At 37.2% G+C, this 16,930-nt stretch overlaps 2 protein-coding genes across 3 annotated transcripts; one reads left to right on the top strand and one right to left on the bottom strand.

Annotated features, from left to right (window-relative positions):
• Positions 1–190: 190 nt before the first annotated feature.
• LOC143453321 (uncharacterized) lies at positions 191–7,683 on the bottom strand. The gene is made up of 16 exons (XM_076954603.1): positions 7,138–7,683; positions 6,954–7,056; positions 6,641–6,883; positions 5,653–6,078; positions 5,019–5,130; positions 4,728–4,843; positions 4,361–4,460; positions 3,962–4,055; positions 3,377–3,454; positions 3,080–3,189; positions 2,039–2,180; positions 1,892–1,962; positions 1,611–1,739; positions 1,331–1,483; positions 923–1,049; positions 191–703 (listed from the first exon to the last, which is right to left on the bottom strand). The coding sequence occupies exons 1-16, from the start codon at positions 7,624–7,626 to the stop codon at positions 611–613; spliced, it is 2,586 nt and encodes an 861-aa protein (XP_076810718.1). The 5' UTR covers positions 7,627–7,683; the 3' UTR covers positions 191–610.
• A 4,038-nt stretch (positions 7,684–11,721) lies between these two features.
• Positions 11,722–16,898, top strand: LOC143451822 (tolloid-like protein 2). 2 transcript variants are annotated; one of them, XM_076952568.1, is made up of 7 exons: positions 11,722–11,883; positions 12,427–12,787; positions 13,255–13,569; positions 13,697–13,928; positions 14,181–14,290; positions 14,856–14,961; positions 15,613–16,898. In XM_076952568.1, exons 1-7 carry the CDS (start codon positions 11,818–11,820, stop codon positions 15,752–15,754), a joined length of 1,332 nt encoding a protein of 443 aa, XP_076808683.1. In that variant the 5' UTR covers positions 11,722–11,817; the 3' UTR covers positions 15,755–16,898. The 2 variants fall into 2 exon arrangements, with proteins under 2 accessions (XP_076808683.1, XP_076808682.1); XM_076952567.1 differs by having other exon boundaries at positions 13,252–13,569.
• The last annotated feature ends 32 nt before the right edge of the window (positions 16,899–16,930 follow it).

The following is a 16,930-nucleotide window of genomic DNA, read 5'->3' as shown; positions in this document are numbered from 1 at the left end:
CCTATACGTTATTTCTCGGTTACCAGTTGTACTGTACTGTAGTTTATGGACTAATATTTCTTATGTCAGTTTCTTTCAGTATTTTTCAGTTTTGAGTTTTTGCATCGATTTCTGCATTTACAGAAATATTTACATGAACTCATTCACACTTCTTTGACCTTGGTGGAAAGTTGGGTCAAGGTGACGAAACTGCGAAACCTCAGAACACTGTATTAGTTACATTGCTAGTAATTTACAAAAGTACACACGATGCAAACTAAATAAAGTCACATCTACTGCTGTTATAGCAACGCCTAAACAACAAATATAACGAAATTGACAGTAAAATAATATGGAAGGGAGAAATACGTGATCTTGTTACTTCTTAGAAGTAGCTATAAATTATTTTTCCACATCGCCTGGTATAGGCGAATGCAGCTATAAGGTAAAGCTTCCAAGAGTAAAACCTCACATATTGTGCACATGAATCATTCGGTCATGTTTTAATCAAAATAATCCAGCTATGACTCGGATTAAATTCGGGCGAAAATCGTTGTAAGAATTTCGATTCCTCTTACAATTGCCTTTGTGACGTCCCATATGATAACTCTGTGACGTCATCAAATCTTCTCTAAACTGCCGTGTCGTTTGATGTTACGTCATCAGCTAGACTGGAAACCTTTTGGATGAGCCAGTTGGCGGCGCTTACAGCTGCCAAACTTGCCTGAAATACAAAGGATTGTGTTTAAAATTCTAATACCATAGTCGTAACCAAGTCATAACCGAGTCGCAAGTCAAGTCAGGCCTTTTACACTTTAAGACTCAGGCCTATTCAAATATTTTGGATGTAGTGACCTGAGTTGAGAAAAGTCTTTTGTTAAATAACAAGTCAATAAAATAATAGAATGTAAAGTGCTACAGAATGCTAAGAGCACGCACGCACCTTCCAATGGATCCTGGCCATAAAATTCTTCAGTTGTGTTTTGTTCATCAGAGTTTTTCTTCGCTTGCTTGTCAGTGGAGTGGAAAGCCAGGCATGACGTAAGCACTGTGCTGCGCTCATTCGTCCACTACGAGACAAAGACATCTACTTATTACGAAATAAAAAATTTTGTTGTAGTCAACTGGTCTAAATTCAGCAAAGCAGTTTCGGATTTTGACAAAAACAATGGACGTTTAATAAAATGGTTCGAACTTTGGATACATTTCAGGTTCACTTAATTTTATTGTAATTTTTTTTAATAATACTAAAAACAAAAAGGACAAATTAAGTTAAATTAAATCAATGGACTCAATTCAGTGTTTGTATGTTGTTGAAAGTATGCGACCACAAAGCAAGAAATTCTTTCACCTCTTTTCTTCTACAAGAAGCCTCGAGATAAAATCTTTCGCGTCCTCGGACACAAATTTAAACGGAGGTTCCTCAAACCCCCAGTCGCAGTCGGTGATGTTTTGCATCGTCTCGCTGTCGTCATCACCAAGAAAAGGGGACATCCCGCTCAACCTAACCGCATCGAAAATTTTCATGATGACGTCACCATACACGTAATATTTTAAGTTATAATTTTGATTCTACTTCAAGGCGGTCCAGCAATCGTGAAAATTACGTTCTGGCGAGGATCAGTTCTTACAGAATATAACAGATGACTCCAACGCTCCACATGTCGGACGGGAAACTCACAACTTCGTAATTTAGGACTTCCGGAGCCATAAATTCGGGGGTTCCCCATTGGATCATAAGTTTTTGTCTGGGATTGTACCTAAATTGAAACCAATTTAGTTTAGAAATTTAGGATTAATTAGAAATTATATATTTATAATTAATTCAATTTAGAAATCAATCAATTCTCAGCTGCAGAAACGTTTTTTAATATCAAACTATATTGAATTATGGAAATCCTCTTTCGCTTACTTTCTTGCAAGTCCAAAGTCAATAATTTTTATGTGATGCGTCGAACGATCCAAGCAAAGAATATTTTCCGGCTAAATAAACAGATGAATGATGAACAAGAACATAAACCCGAGCCTAATCAACGTCAACGAAAGATGACTGACTGACCTTCAAGTCGAGGTGAAGTATAAGATTTTTATGTAAATACTGCACAGCCAATGAAATCTGTCTCATGAACAACACAGCATCGAGTTCGGTGAGTTGAGCCTGGTCGGCCAGAACTCTTTCGAACAGTTCACCGCCTCCTAAACTGCAATGAAGAAAATCGAGCTATTACTGCAAAATCCGGAACAAATAAATAATATTGAGTTTCAAGTCTCGGAGTCTCGATGTACAGTAAAATTTGAACTAGCGACTTAAATTCTTTACATTAGGTGTTAAGTCGGGTGTCAATTGAGTTCAGTTCGCATTAAGCCCAGCTGTCATCCCTGTCAACTCGGTGATTTACTATTTCATAACATTCGAGGACGTTGAACTGGTTGACCGTTTGTTGTTGAAAGACCAGCAATGTTTGCCTGATGGCGATCAAACTTCGGGTCAATATTAGAAAGTGTCAGTCATTTAGCGAATATAATATAAATACCGCCCAAAGTACAGCTAAATATTCACCAAAGACTTTGACCAATTTTGTCAACTTAAAAAGAAGCAATTTCATTTTAACCGTTTTTAAAACGAAACAAGTTTTTCTTGGTTAAAAGCGACGCAGAAAAAGTTTACCAACTGAAAACCAAATGGAGAGTGTGGATGAAATTTTAAACTTTAACTCCTTGAAAATCGGCGGCTTCACGTTCGCAATTATAACACATTAGTAGGCTCTTATAATCATTCCTTGAAAAATAACATTGAAAGTTAGCTAGCCCATGGTTCAAGAAACCTATCAAATTACTTTGCGTTATCTGCAGTTCGAGGTACTCGACCTTATATATAATCAACAGTATGGCTTCCCGGCGCCAGTTAAGACTGACTCTGACTTTTTCGAAACTTAAGTGCCATCATTAAAGCATTCATTCTTCGTCTTAATGCCGGTATCAGACTCTGTTGATTCATCATACAGACATGTTGATGGGAATTTAACCACAATGACACAGCATATGGGACCAGTTGATAGGTTTATTTACTAAATTACTATGACAGAACATTAGAACTTACTATTCTAGAATGAGAGTCATTGTGTTGTCGTTCTCGTACGCGTCGTAAAGCTTGACAATATTCGGGTGGTCGATTTGGTTCATGATCGCTATTTCCGTCAAGACATCCGTCTGTTTAGCCACAAGTAACATTGTAACGAAATCGCGTTTATTCATTATGCGACTAATTTCCATTATAAGCATAAAAAAGCTTTTCACAGTATGTGTCCGCAAATTAGCGATCGTAAAAAATAAAGCTTTCAGAAATATTTATCAAAAAAAATAATTTATTTGTTGCAAATTCCTGGTCAATATTTACCTTGTCCACTGGTTCCTGTTGCGTCCTCTTTGTTTTCAGGTTCTGTGCTTGTTTCAGTGATTTCGCTTTCAACAGAGTCTACATATACAGTATGTAGACTCGTTATCTTATATCATATCATATCATATCATATCACGATCATATTGTACAGAGTCATGGACTGTGTACTCTGTACAATGCCAAAATATTTTGGCTCAAACATAAAAAACTTAACTTTCCACAACATATTTTTTGCTAGTTTTTGCAACAGTTAACCCCCCTACATTGCTAGTCACCAATCTGGTTTTTGAAACCTTGTGTGATGTGTTTTTGTTATTAATGTTGTTAACTTGGCATGAGTTTTGTAACCGCAGTTTATCACTTGACGCTTTCCCATGATCTATCAAGTGAATACTGACTCCCGTATCAACTACTTATGACGTCATAAGTGTGATTGACGTCGCTGATTAATGGCCCTTTTATTAGTAAACACACGCGCTTGCTTCTATGACATCACTACTGCGTTTTGAAAGCAGCATTAGTAAATATCTTCAAAACAATTATTATTGTATAAAGTATTGTGACGTATGACCACGTCACACTTACCTTTGCGACAGGCTTTTTGCATTGGAACAATTTGGCGGCCAACTGTAAACCTGTCTTCTTTTCAACGCAACGATGCACTCGGCCAAAGCGACCGCTTGATACAATAAATACAAAGAAATAAAATTTTGCAAATATTTTAGAATTTAGGTTAATCTAGGGCCTAGGCTCAAGAATTCTGCTGAATTTTGAATTTTGATAATTTTAATTCAACAGAAAAAATTTAGAATTATTCAATAAACTTATTTCAAGTAGTAATTTAACTCATTAATTCAATAAATTGTAATAACTAGATTTGTTTTAGACTTACACTTGGTTGATTCACCTTTTCGAAAACGAATTGGCTTCAACTGGCGAAAAGGCTTTTAGCAAAATATTAACTCAAGAATATGTCGCACTTACCCGCCAATGGCTTCTTTCAAGTCGTAGAAATGTTTGTAAGTTGAAGATTTTATTGTCACAAAGCGATGGGAAAATTTAGGATGCGGCAGTTCTGGAAGATCTTTTCATAAACGAAAACCCAAATATCCAAAATTTAATAATGTCAATGCCAAAAATACTTATTGTCTACTAAAACTGACAAACCTAAAATAATTTTTTTTTTTTAATTTAATATTAATTACAAAAAGGGTGTAGACTAGGAAAACAATTGCTACTTTCTATGGCTCATAAATGGTCTGAAAAAGCAAACTATGCAAATGAAAACAATTGCTCAATATTAACCAACTAACTGTTAATCAGTTGTTTCCTAGTTAGCATAGAATCTCACCAATTTCAACGCTCTCTTCATCTGAGTCGGAGTCCCCACCCAGAGTTATTTGGATGCCGCTAGGAGCGCTGCCAGTACTAGAATTGGAAAACTGGCGACTGACCAAACCAACGATACTGCACAATAAATAATAAATTGACTCCATCAGGAAACAGAACATTTAAGTAAGGTTTTAGCTTCGCTTAGCGTACTAAGTCTATACATGAACAACACTACAGTTCACTACTTTAATACTTGGATAAATACAAGATTAAATATGGAGGTTTTGTTACGTCACAAATGAAACAATACCTTCCACCGGCGAAACTTCCCGCATCGCTTTTACCGGCTCCACAACTTCTCAATTCACAGCTGGATCGAGGCCGCATTTCCTCTTCTTGGTCATGACTTGCTGGGGTCATTGCTGCGAAATGTTGTTTCATATAACGCTACTTAAACAATGTTATGCTATGACGTCGAATTATGCGCTGTTGTTATGAAGAAAGCAGCCATAAGGTTTCATTGCTTAATTGTTAGATTCTTTTTGTTGGGACAGATAATTTGAAAAACATGTTTTCAAACACGTATTTACAATTAGAAGTTCGGAAATTATGTATGTGCTAAACTGACAGGTATGTCACATATGCATCTGTCTTTCTTCAGTTAACTCGCTTTCAACAAATCTGTATCTCAGCTATAAAGGACTGATGTTTATGTCTGAAACATTTCTGATCAACTTGTAAAAAATGTGATGGCTATCTGTACCTGTTGTCTTTACAAAAACTACTTTTAAATTATTCCAAATTACCTGAGATACCTATCTGCTGCGCTATCTCCATCACAATGAGGTAATGCACTGTAGGTATTATTATAGAGGTAGGCCTATGCGTTTTACTACCTTTCTTTATGCATTTTTAACCTAATAGGACCTTTGTAAACTTCTTACTTTTCTTATTAGTTCCTTCAAATGCTTCTTTCTCTTTCTTGCTAAGCCCAGCGTACGACGCTCTTCGAATCGGTCTATTTGTATCATCAGCTTGGTCTGGGTCCAACAGCCCAATAACTTCGACTCGTTGCTTATCATAGTCGGCGCCAGTCTTGCTAACACAATCCTCCACTTTGATTGTTACGTCGCAAAATCCATTTGCGTTCGGGTGATCGTCGATTGTTAGCTTGTTGGTGACGTCACCATTGGACTTTCGGCGCTCGTGGTTTGGATTCTGGTTCTGCTCAATATCAGAAATGTCAGGTAATGGACTTTTTACGTCTCTGTTTGACGCGTTCGATGGTGGTTCTGCAGACTCGCTGTCTTTGTTTTTTGTCGTGTTTGGCTCCGTCGATGCTTCTGGAAGGGCTTCGCGATTGGACAGAACTGTAAACAAACAAAGTTTTATGACGTCATAATAGTCCAGTTGTCAGCTGAATCATTGTCTGGACATTCAAGCTGCATAACTTAAATGTCTTTCGGTTATTATAGGTTGTTCTTTAAAAAATGGAATTCCCGAAACATTTTAACAGTGTAAACATCAGACATACCCACAGCACATAATTAATTATCACTGGAACAATTTTAACTCAATCAAACAACAGTTTTTTTGTTTTATCAGGGAAAATTAGAGTTTGATAAGGTGCTATGACAACGGAAATCGCAAAAACATATATTTAAATCGAAATAATCCAACCATACAAAACATATTTTAACGCAAAAAATATGTGAATATCTGCTTTTCTTAGGAAATTTCTGTAGTTTTAGTTATTTCAACAATCATAGTAGAATATATTATAGCATTAAATAAATAGTAAAATTAAATGAATAGTTTCCAAAAATAGCCCAAAATTTTCGGTTGAGATTCTTACGACGGAGTTTAAATTATTCAGGAACAATGACTAAAAGATTAAAACTATTTTGCACAACAACCGCAAACAAGCTATACCTGTTTTGTCAATGACGTCATCGCTGAAGCCTTCGAAACTTATGCCGTCATCAGAAAATACTCCGCTCTCGCAGGAGACCTTCTTGTGGGATCCTCGCTCATCGGATGGGGTTTTTCCTTCCTTGTGTTCCACGGAATGCATCCGCCGTTTATCCACAACCTTATCCTGCTCTTTGGATTTGAGATTACCTTTTATGACGTCACAGGCGGGTGATTCCGCAGCAAACTTGTCGTCACGTGATTCTAAATCAGTGATTTTTGAAACAAAATTTACGGATAACAGCAAAAATTTCTATACTTTTTCAGCTTTCACCTTTTTTCTTCGATTTTTTTTCCGATCTCTTTTCCAGTTCAAAGTTCGTAATGGCCGGGCTACTTTTGCAGCTCTGCAGACTTGGTTTAGTTTTTACATTTATCTGAAGAAAATTAATAATTCACAAAATCTGACAAATTACACCTCTCTTTATAACAGACCTGATCTGCAAACACAAAATTACCTCAGAAATATTGCTGGGGGCTGCGGGAACCGACGATCGAGAAAATTTCATGGCTGGTTGTGATTCCGACTTCATAACACCCTCCCTCTCCGCGGTGCCAACTGACGGGCTTCGGCTACCGATCACTGACAATTTTACTGACGTAATGGGTACCGGTGACGGCATCTTTCGCTCAGAACTCTTCGACCTGGCCATCTCTGAGGGTTTTGAAGTAATAGCTTCGGTGACGAGATCTGCTGTGGACTGAATCATCGAAGTTTGTACCCCGCGCTCATGCCGTTCAGTACCTTTGAATTTCCAATATTCTGCAGCGGCACTTGTTTTGAGGCTTTCTGACGTAAGAAACGACACTTTGTTTAAGATTACGTCAATCTTTTTGTCTTGTGTTGTCACACGATCGCTAATGGCAACGCCATGCTGCATCACTTGGTCTATGGTCTCACAGAGATGATCTAATTTTTCCTTGATCGTTTTTAATTCCTCTTCCATTTTGGAAAGGATAATTTTTTGAAAAATATGCCAATATTCAAGTTTCTTACTTTCGCTCCTTCTATAAAAATAATATAAATATCGTTGATGCAAACTTTCATGCAAACTTTCTGATATAATATTTGATATCAGATTTTTTCTGATAGAATATTTGATTTAATATCTGATATTTTTGGTCATACTGTTCTCTGTGAAGCGAACAACTCCAATTGAATAGCTGGTAATTCCAGCTGCTGTGAACCAGTAGCAGTTATGTAGTCCCCTTTTCTGGTCTATAAATGTCAATTTACAAGCAATGATGTCTTATTTTAACTATATGCTTTATTTCTTCAAGTAACGTAATTGAAAATGTAATAACTTCTAAGTTGAATCAGTTTCCTTCTTGATGAGCTATAGCTGGTTTTAAAACTGAACTTAGCCGCGTGTTCGACTTTTCCAGCTCCTATCATATGCACTTTGTTGAATGCCGGCCTTGTATCCTTGTCTTCTTGTTATAAACTGCTTCAAACCTTATTAATAGTCGATACTATTGCATTGGTCATCGTAAGCCAGCGATTCTTGGTGAACTCTGAAGTATTGTGAGGAATGAAACCTTCTTCTGACGAGAAAAGTGTCAAAAAAGCGTCACGTGAGAAAGGTGTCGACAACTGACTTAGGCTACTTAAATGACCTAATAACCCGGGTGGACAGGGATGTGTTTATAGTTCTTTTCAACATCTTTCAATCGTCGGCTTTAAGTGGTGTCATTTAGTTCATAATAATCAGTAAACGAGTTTGCAGAATCGCAACCAAGTCATTTAACTCCAGTTACAACTCACAAGTCAAGTCGAGTGTTTTATGAAAGTGACTCGAAGCAAGTCGAGTGATTTGGCAAATAAAGTCAAGCCAATTGATATCGGAAACCAAGTCATACAGAAGAAAAAACGTTTCTTCAAAGAAGACATTTCTAGAATTTTTGCAAACTTGCATCGTTTTGCTGGGTCACACGGGTTCATTCACAAAAAGTGGTTAGTGTGAGCTTTGTTTGAAATTACACTTTGATACGTGATTGGACAAAAAAGAAATTCTTGAAAGGCGAATTGAGTTAATTTAAGTCAATCGAGTCATTACAACTCCGTGAGTCTGTGAGTTTCCCTGACCACTGAAGCACACAAATTTAATTAACCGCTAGGTGGCCATAAAGGGTCACATGACGAAGCTTTTGGCAAACAGTAACAGCAACCTCAGCGAGACATCTGGCACAACTTTATAACAAGTAAAAAATTATTTCAAAGCGTTTGATTTTCGATAAAATAAATGACTCGATTAAATAAAAAGTGATCGGTTTACGTTTCCTAAAAAATTGTGCGATTTTCTTAGCCTTAGCCAGTGCCGGATAGTCAAGCATCTGGAAAGACCACAATCATACGTCATACGTCATAACCTACGTCATACGTCATACGTCATACGTCATTGTGAGTCATAAAAACAGTTTCCTTTCGCCTCCAGAATTTCACTTAAATCGCATAGATATGCTTTGTGGCGCTAGCTATACTCTTTATGTATTTTAGATAAGATAAGGCTATGACAGACATATACGTTAAAGTTAAACCGTACGGAATGTTAGTTTTCCGTTCCGCTCAAAAGGCCGTATACATCAGTCATATCATGACGTCATCGTGTAGGCGGCTCAACCACTAAAGCTGCCAAGGTGGGGAGAGAAATGTTGAAAATTCTTCAAATCTTGGTGGTTTATTTCTATCTTTAGAATTTTGCAGGCTTTAGAGGTTGTGCGTTTTTTTTTTCGGAATTTCGCTGCATTTGCAAACCGCATTAATGAAAGAAACCTCAAGGGACAGAGTTACTCAAGCGTAACTCGGCTGAAATTCCACACATCTTTGGCATTTCTGTTCGCTGCAGAACAGCCACCAAGCTGCGGGCGTTGTCACTTATTATTACTTACTATTACTTCGCCCTTGAAACTCCTGGTAACTTTTAATAGATTATATTTAAATGCGATTTTGTACATGACTAAGGTGGATTCAAAGTTGTCCTCACTCGTATGAACTCGGTTCCAGATTTCCTGTAGACAAACGTCACTTTTATTTTGATTTGTAACCTTTACCACGTATAAATCAGCGTCCATGCTTACCCGATTTTGATCAATTTCGAGGCCTTACTCAGTTGCATTAAAACAGATTCATGGACAATTTTCGGCAAGATTAGTTTTTGTATTTTGCATGCAGCGGTAATGATCATGAAAGTGACTATTTCACCGTATTTAGATCACGCATCCTGTTGTTAAAGATAGGCGGCTAGGTTATGAGAATGGGTTTGCAAAAAGTTAATATTAGCTATTCTGTAGTTAGGCTACAATTAAGCAGGTTAACAAGAAACTTAAAAATTGCTTCGAACGTACGATTTTGTCCAGTGAAACAGTGAGAGCCAGTAATTATAAATTTTAAAGACCTTACATGGAGTAAAGCATATGGCAATGTTGGGTTCTTATGTGCCGATTGACGCTGGCAGCTGTTTAGTTTAATCAAACGAACAACGGCCATCGCAATTCACTCTGGGAATAAATTACTTTCGCTTTAATAGCTTTCGGGTCATCTTGTGTGATTATGACCGTACGGGCATGTTTTCTGAAACTTGATTGATTCCAGTCTAGTGTATTGCAACTCTGTTGTTACATCACAATAGAAAATAAGAGGCGAAACAAGGAACAGTTCCAGACAACTTTTATTTTGAGTCATGTCATTCATAGCGACGAAAGCGGAAATTTGATTTAGTCCAAAACAAACTGCGCAGTAGATCCGCAAGTCAATATAGCGTCATATCGCCGACTTACCCAAACAATAAGCGGCGGTACTTGTCATTCACGTAAGCACATAAACCATAGAAAGCTATGACTTCAAACGCTCTTGTTTAAACATACGTTGCTCCGCAGTCAATGGAATTGGACTTTGTACGAACATCAGACTTCACAAGTTGCCACAATTCTTGTTGGAATTTTAAACGTACGCGCGAAATGAGTTGACGGTTTTGTGGAAGCGAAAATTAAGATAAACACATAAAATCATTTGACGATCGAACGTTTGTCGTAAGTGAATGGCCTGATACTGTATCAAGTTACCGGTTGCCATAACATTGCAAACTTACTACAAACATAACATCAATGGCTAAAGCCGGCAAGGTGCCTAAATGCGCTTGAAAAAAAATGAGTCTTACGTAAATGTCACGCGCTTTAGCATCACCCGACTTATATAACATCAAATTTTTACATTTTATTTGAAATTTCAAAAGATAAATTGTCCGCCGTGTTTACATTTTCTATTTCTAAGAGGAAATTTATCTATATCCCTCTGCTTCGACGTCACTTGTTTTCAAGCGCTTACGTCATTTTTCCAGCTCGTTTCTGATTGGTCCTTACAAATATCGCGTGATGCTCAGCCGGTTGTAGTAAAAAAATGCCGGCATCGTGAAAAATCGCGATAAAACCATTGTTGACCAAAGTATTTATGCTGTTAAATGGTGAAAATAAGCCCATTTCAGTCGTAGTCACGCTTTATTAGGAAGAGAAGTACAATTTTTTTGAAAAATATTTTGATTTTATGCATGGTAAATCTAACAGTTGTTACCAAAGTGTTGAACGTCAAGTCGCACTTTTTGATGGCGCAAGTATCCCCAGCAACCAATACAGTATTCTTGAAGATATTTAGCATTAAAAAGACACCATAGAGATTTATCTTCGATCTTGGGCGTTGCCCGGCAAATCATTGAAATGTATCAAGTATCAGGCTAGGCAACCTTATTCAAATTTTTCGTCTTTACAAAAGTGAGACACAGAAATTTGTCCCTCAAATTCGACCTTCCCTTTGGAAAATTTCTCACAGTGGAAATGGTTGTGTTTTAGATGGTCATTCAGTTGTTGTTTATCTTTTATCGGAGGCCGTGTTAATTAACTAGAAAAAATTTTCGTTGTCCATAAGAGCAGCGAAAGCTGATAGGAGAAGGTCTAGAATTGGAAGTGACCGGTAAATGAGATTGTTTGTGGTTTAAAACGGCACCACAAACCAAAATATTTGTTGACTTCGTGAAAGTTTGACAGCCCTTTCGTAGATTAGTTTACATTGCACAGAGTAAACATTGACATTTTGCAGGTGCTTCGTAATTACATGTTTGATAAGCAATAAGCAACTTGTTGGCATAATGATGATAGAAATTAAGACACTTTTGATTTTGTCACTACTTCAGCAAACATTTGCTCAGACGACGGTAAGTGTTTGCCACTTTAAATACTGAGTTTATGAGCAAAAAAAAAGCTTTAAATGCTCTAGTAATGTGTTAGGCTTAATGTCTTTTTGATTAGTTTACTTGTAAATAAAAAACCTGATTATCATTTGTTATCGTATGTTTTCGAAATGCATAAACTGTATAAGTGAAAATCTCGTGTTGTGAGCGCTCGGCCTATGCATCTAGTATCTGTAAAATTTCCGACATTTAGGCTCTATTTTTCAATTTGTTTAACATGTACGGTACCACCACCACCAAGTTCGCCCGTACCATGCTACAGTAGAATGTACATTGTCTGTTAAAGATCATAGTTATTTATAGTATATAATTTTGAGGGTTTGGTGGCCGTACTTACCTTCCATCACTGTAGCAATGTTGTAGTTAGCACCTCACACATTTCAAGTTTAATGATTGTTTTGTGGGCGCCCATTTCTTGTTTTGTTTGGCTATGACAAGGTTAAGACCTTATTTTTCGCTTCCCGCAGTGAATGGCAAAAATTAAACAGTATAATTGAATTATTACAGACATGCGGTGGACGTTTAACTGCTTCCAATGGTGAAATAAGCACCCCAAATTACCCTTCCAAATACAAATATGATTTGACCTGCCAATGGGTTATTGAAGCACCTGAAGGAAAGATCATCCAACTTACTTTCCACGATTTCGATGTTGAAGATTTTGATGGAGATTGCGATTTGGACACAGTACAAGTCCTTGATGGAGTGGATAAGAATAGCCCAGTTCTTGGGGGTGTGTTATGTGGTCAAAAGATTCCTGAAGTAGCGACCAGTTCAGGCCGTTTTATGAAGATTTCTTTTATTTCTGATTATGGCTCCAATGGTGGCAGAGGATTCAGAGCAACATACGAGTTTAAATCAAGCACAGGTAAGTCAACAAGTACATACGTAGTTTCAACATATTTGTGTTTACAGGCTATTGTAAGTAGCGTGTACGCTTGATTGAAAATTTCCAAACTGTACGGTGGTTTTAAAATCTGATCGTTACTAAAAGTCTTTCCACAGGATAGTTTTCTACTCAAAACATAATCTTTTCAATCTTGGGCATATGGCTCTTATAAGAATGTATGTAACTGCTGTCACCCCATCATATATAATGTATAAGCCATTGTATAGACTACCTCGTTATATGAGTAGCACTAGTAGTGAATGTTTCTGTAATATTTGATTTTAACATTCTTTTGACTTAGCTTGAGGTTCTTTGTATTTCACTTTAAAAATCATAATTAAGCAATTGTTTCCTTGAGTTGGTTATGTAGCTTATATACTAGTACTGCATGTGTGATGTGTTTTACATGATGTTGTTGGAATCTGACATAAAATATAATTTAGCAGAAGGTGGAGCACAGTGCATTGAAAACCTGTGCGGAGGAATAATTGAAAACAGCCAATTTTGTACAATACAATCGCCTGGATACCCACAAGGCTACGATGGCAATCTCAACTGCACGTGGACCGTAAGAGGTTCATCAGAAGATGACAGGATTTCTTTTCAGTTTCTTGAGCTTGCTTTTGAGTTTGTCAGCTCTCGCTGCGCCAAAAACAATGTCACCATCTATGATGGAAGTAATATGGACGCAAACAAAATCTATGAGAGCGCATGTGATCTTGAAGATAACAGACTTGTAAAAAGGAAATTATTATCCACAGGTAAAATAATTTTGTGTCAGTTTACAAACATTTATGTTTGTTAATCTAGACGTTTTCCCATTTATGATAGTATTTGCAATCCTTTCACCTTGACGTACAGCTCCAACTAAAAATGATTCTTTTGCAGGTTCAGTCATTGTCATAAACATGAGAACGTCATATGCAACGGATGAAAAACGTGGTTTCCGTGCATTTTTTGAAATCAAAAGCAACTCACCGTTGCCATCAACAACCAATGCACCACCGGTAAAGACGGATTCCTCATCGAAGACTACTACCACCACCACCACCACTAGCACCAAAACCACCACCACCACTTCTACTTTTAACACAAAGAGTTCAACTAGGTTGTCGTCAAAGTAAGTGTATTTATTAGTATGGCATATTCGTATTCTCATTGTATCGTTTTCTTACTTTCAGCTAGTTTGTTACCTCTTGAATAAGCCTGATGCTAGTACACGAAATATATTGTGACAATTGTGTTTTTGGTGAAACTTGAAGCTTACATGCATCCAAGTTGTGTGAAATAAATTCTCTGGTTTCATCTTAAATATTTCTTCTGCTCTTAACGTGGAAACATTTTCCAAAATTATATGATTTCTATTTTATAGAATTGTTTCAACTGCAGTCGGGGTTGTTGATAACAATGAGAACGAAGACAATGAGAAAGATGGTGATTCAAGCACAACTGCTGGCAATGATACTATTTCACAAAATCCAGGTGTGTGACAAATTTTAATTTTTACAAAATCTGATAAATTGGGTTGCACCGATTAATTAGTATGGTATGATATTGAAACGTTTATTGTCCAATTGAAGGAAATCTTTGCGCATCTTAAATTCGGTGATAATTTCAAATTCTCGAATTACAAACTAAACTCGAATGTAACTTGCAATGACATAACTCAATAATTTTCTATTGAGTTCAGCCTTCATTCATATATTCGTTCATTCATCTTTTATCATTTGTTAAGCACTGTCGAAGGAGTCCCTTGCAAGCTTTGTGCCATAAGATATTTAGCGGATGTCTTTTAAGATAATTAATTCATTAATCCTATAAGAACTCATACACCTACCAATGTAATTATTCAAGTAAAACTACTGATAAATGATTAATCGCTCTTGGTTAATTTTCGAATCAGTGCATCCCAATTATTAAACCCACAAAAAATTAAAAATTTGGTTATATGAATTATAAAGATATTGATGAGGCCTTATGTCGGCTTCATGCAATTGCAACAAAAGCGCAAGTTGCATTTTTTAAAATCCGGATTTTTCTCTTGCAGGCATTCTCTCAGGCGTGGTGATTGGAGCAATAGTGGTGTTGGGGGTCATTGTCTTAGGCGTTCTGCTCATTGTCGCCTACGTGCACTGGAAGAGACAAAACAGAAGGTTTGTGGCTTAACCTTAAAATATTCACCAATTGGCGCGTTATGTGCGTCTCACTATGGTCTCATGCCATGTTTGTTTTCTCAAACACAAAGTCCGTTAGTACAGGGCGTGTATAATTTGCTATACCTATGATTTAACTAAGGCAGCAGTTGAAACGCTGACTTCGTGAATAACGGGCGAGGGTTGAGTTACTTATAAAATGCAATACTAGTACAGATTCATGTGCACTTGTACACGCGAGCAGTAGCAGCTCACCAGCTGACGGTTAGTCATTGCATCCATTCTACACACCGTTTCCTTCCCGTTTAATTTATTCAGCGATAGACGTACGCGTGACGTTCGGTCGTCACAGAGGATGCAGCTATATCCCGGATAATTTAAGCGCATAATATACAAAGTAACAGAACTACTACAGTGGGTGTAGGCTGGTCTCATATAGGCTTTGATCATATGGCGCCGCTGTTATAAACTGTATATGAGGATATGTTGATTTCCTTTGTATGGTATTACACCCACTTGGCCGTGGCAATGTTTTAGCAAAATATCGCAAGTTTCCCGCTATGCTGTGTATGTACAATCGTTACGAACACCGTAGTTTCACTGAAAATCGTCTTATCACGCAGAGGAATAACGAAAACATTATTTTTTAAGGTTCAACATTCGTTTGCGCGACGAAGACGCCCAAAGCGACATCAACACGCTTATATCGTCGGTCGATTCTCAAGAGAGCCTCAAAAAGCAGAAGAACAGAATCGTCCGCACGCCAGAATCAGAACTCATGTTTCAGCTATAACTGCGTGGATGTGCTTATGACTTATGAGCCTCACGGCGACGGTAAAAAGTCACAGGACGTGTTTTATTTAAAGAAACTCTGTGGAAAATTTTGGTGTGTTTTTTAGTTTATTTTTTAAACCGCGTTCCTGAGTGGTCTGATATTATGGAACACAAGTGATGTGAGGACACTGAAAATGATCACTGATAAATTGAGATTCGTGTCACATCGTTTAATCAACTAACGTACAATACACACGCCTGTCTGCTATCCTAACAACCAACACGACGGCTAACTACAATAAACCAGGGATTGGAATACCCGGTAAAAAATAATGAAAATCCCTGACGGTATTCTTATTATTTAAATTCGAATTCTTGTGCTGTGCAATTTAATTGCGTCCTGCTATTTTCAACGAGACGCTAAACATGTATATATCGTCTCGGTGTTTAAACATCATCATTTACACAGAACACTAGTTCCTAACGCAAACGACGGTGTTATTGCTGTGTATTCAACTCATTGTACTCAAAGTTGACCACCGAGTCTTATTCCTTTCAAAACCTAATTTTAACACCGGCTGTGTTGTTGTTTTTTGGCAAAATCTGCTCCAAATTCTTTGTTCGTTTTTTTCTTGATTTTAACTTTTACTTCCAATGCAAAATATTTTTCCTTTTAAAGCCGTGTTCTTTACTGTGCTTTGTACCTCCAAAAATCAACGTTTAGAACTTAGCAAGGTCACTTTTGCGGTTCAGACCAAACCGGCCGCTTTCACGGACACATTTTTCTGCTACGAAAGCCACTCTTGCGTAACCGTTGTTAAGCGTCACACCATTGTGACGTGTCAAGTTCGGAAAATTCTCAGTATTTGGTTATTTAAAGACAAGTTCCGCCGAAAAAACCCGATTCGTTTTCACTGTGAATATTATGTGTACAGAGCCATTTGCTTATTGATTCAGTAAACATACTTTGCACCTAAAACCTTCGTAACGAATCAAACCAAGTATATATGTCCCCATATTTACACATATACCCATGTACATATTGTTCTTGAGTATTTCCTTTCGACATTTTTTGTTCTTATATATTTTGACTACTTGCTATTTTTGTGTCCGTAAATCAACTGGGCAAAGGTATATTTCAATAAAATATCACAATATCTCTATATTCACTTGCTGGTTACGCAGCAGATAGATC

Source organism: Clavelina lepadiformis, chromosome 4, assembly GCF_947623445.1.
Source record: "Clavelina lepadiformis chromosome 4, kaClaLepa1.1, whole genome shotgun sequence".
NCBI classification, from domain to species: Eukaryota; Metazoa; Chordata; class Ascidiacea; order Aplousobranchia; family Clavelinidae; genus Clavelina; species Clavelina lepadiformis.
Note: the sequence above shows the minus strand (reverse complement) of the source record. Positions and strands in the feature narration are given on the sequence as shown.

Bases quoted from the DNA above. Each gene is read 5' to 3' on its own strand.
- LOC143451822 (XM_076952567.1), top strand. From the start codon at position 11,818: ATGATGATAGAAATTAAGACACTTTTGATTTTGTCACTACTTCAGCAA. The intron at 13,570-13,696 runs GTAAAATAATTT...ATTCTTTTGCAG, and splicing joins AAGGAAATTATTATCCACAG to GTTCAGTCATTGTCATAAAC. The intron at 14,291-14,855 runs GTGTGTGACAAA...TTTCTCTTGCAG, and splicing joins TACTATTTCACAAAATCCAG to GCATTCTCTCAGGCGTGGTG.
- LOC143453321 (XM_076954603.1), bottom strand. From the start codon at position 7,626: ATGGAAGAGGAATTAAAAACGATCAAGGAAAAATTAGATCATCTCTGT. The intron at 7,057-7,137 runs GTAATTTTGTGT...AATTTTCTTCAG, and splicing joins CCCCCAGCAATATTTCTGAG to ATAAATGTAAAAACTAAACC. The intron at 5,131-5,652 runs GTAAGAAGTTTA...AACATTTCGCAG, and splicing joins TGAAGGAACTAATAAGAAAA to CAATGACCCCAGCAAGTCAT.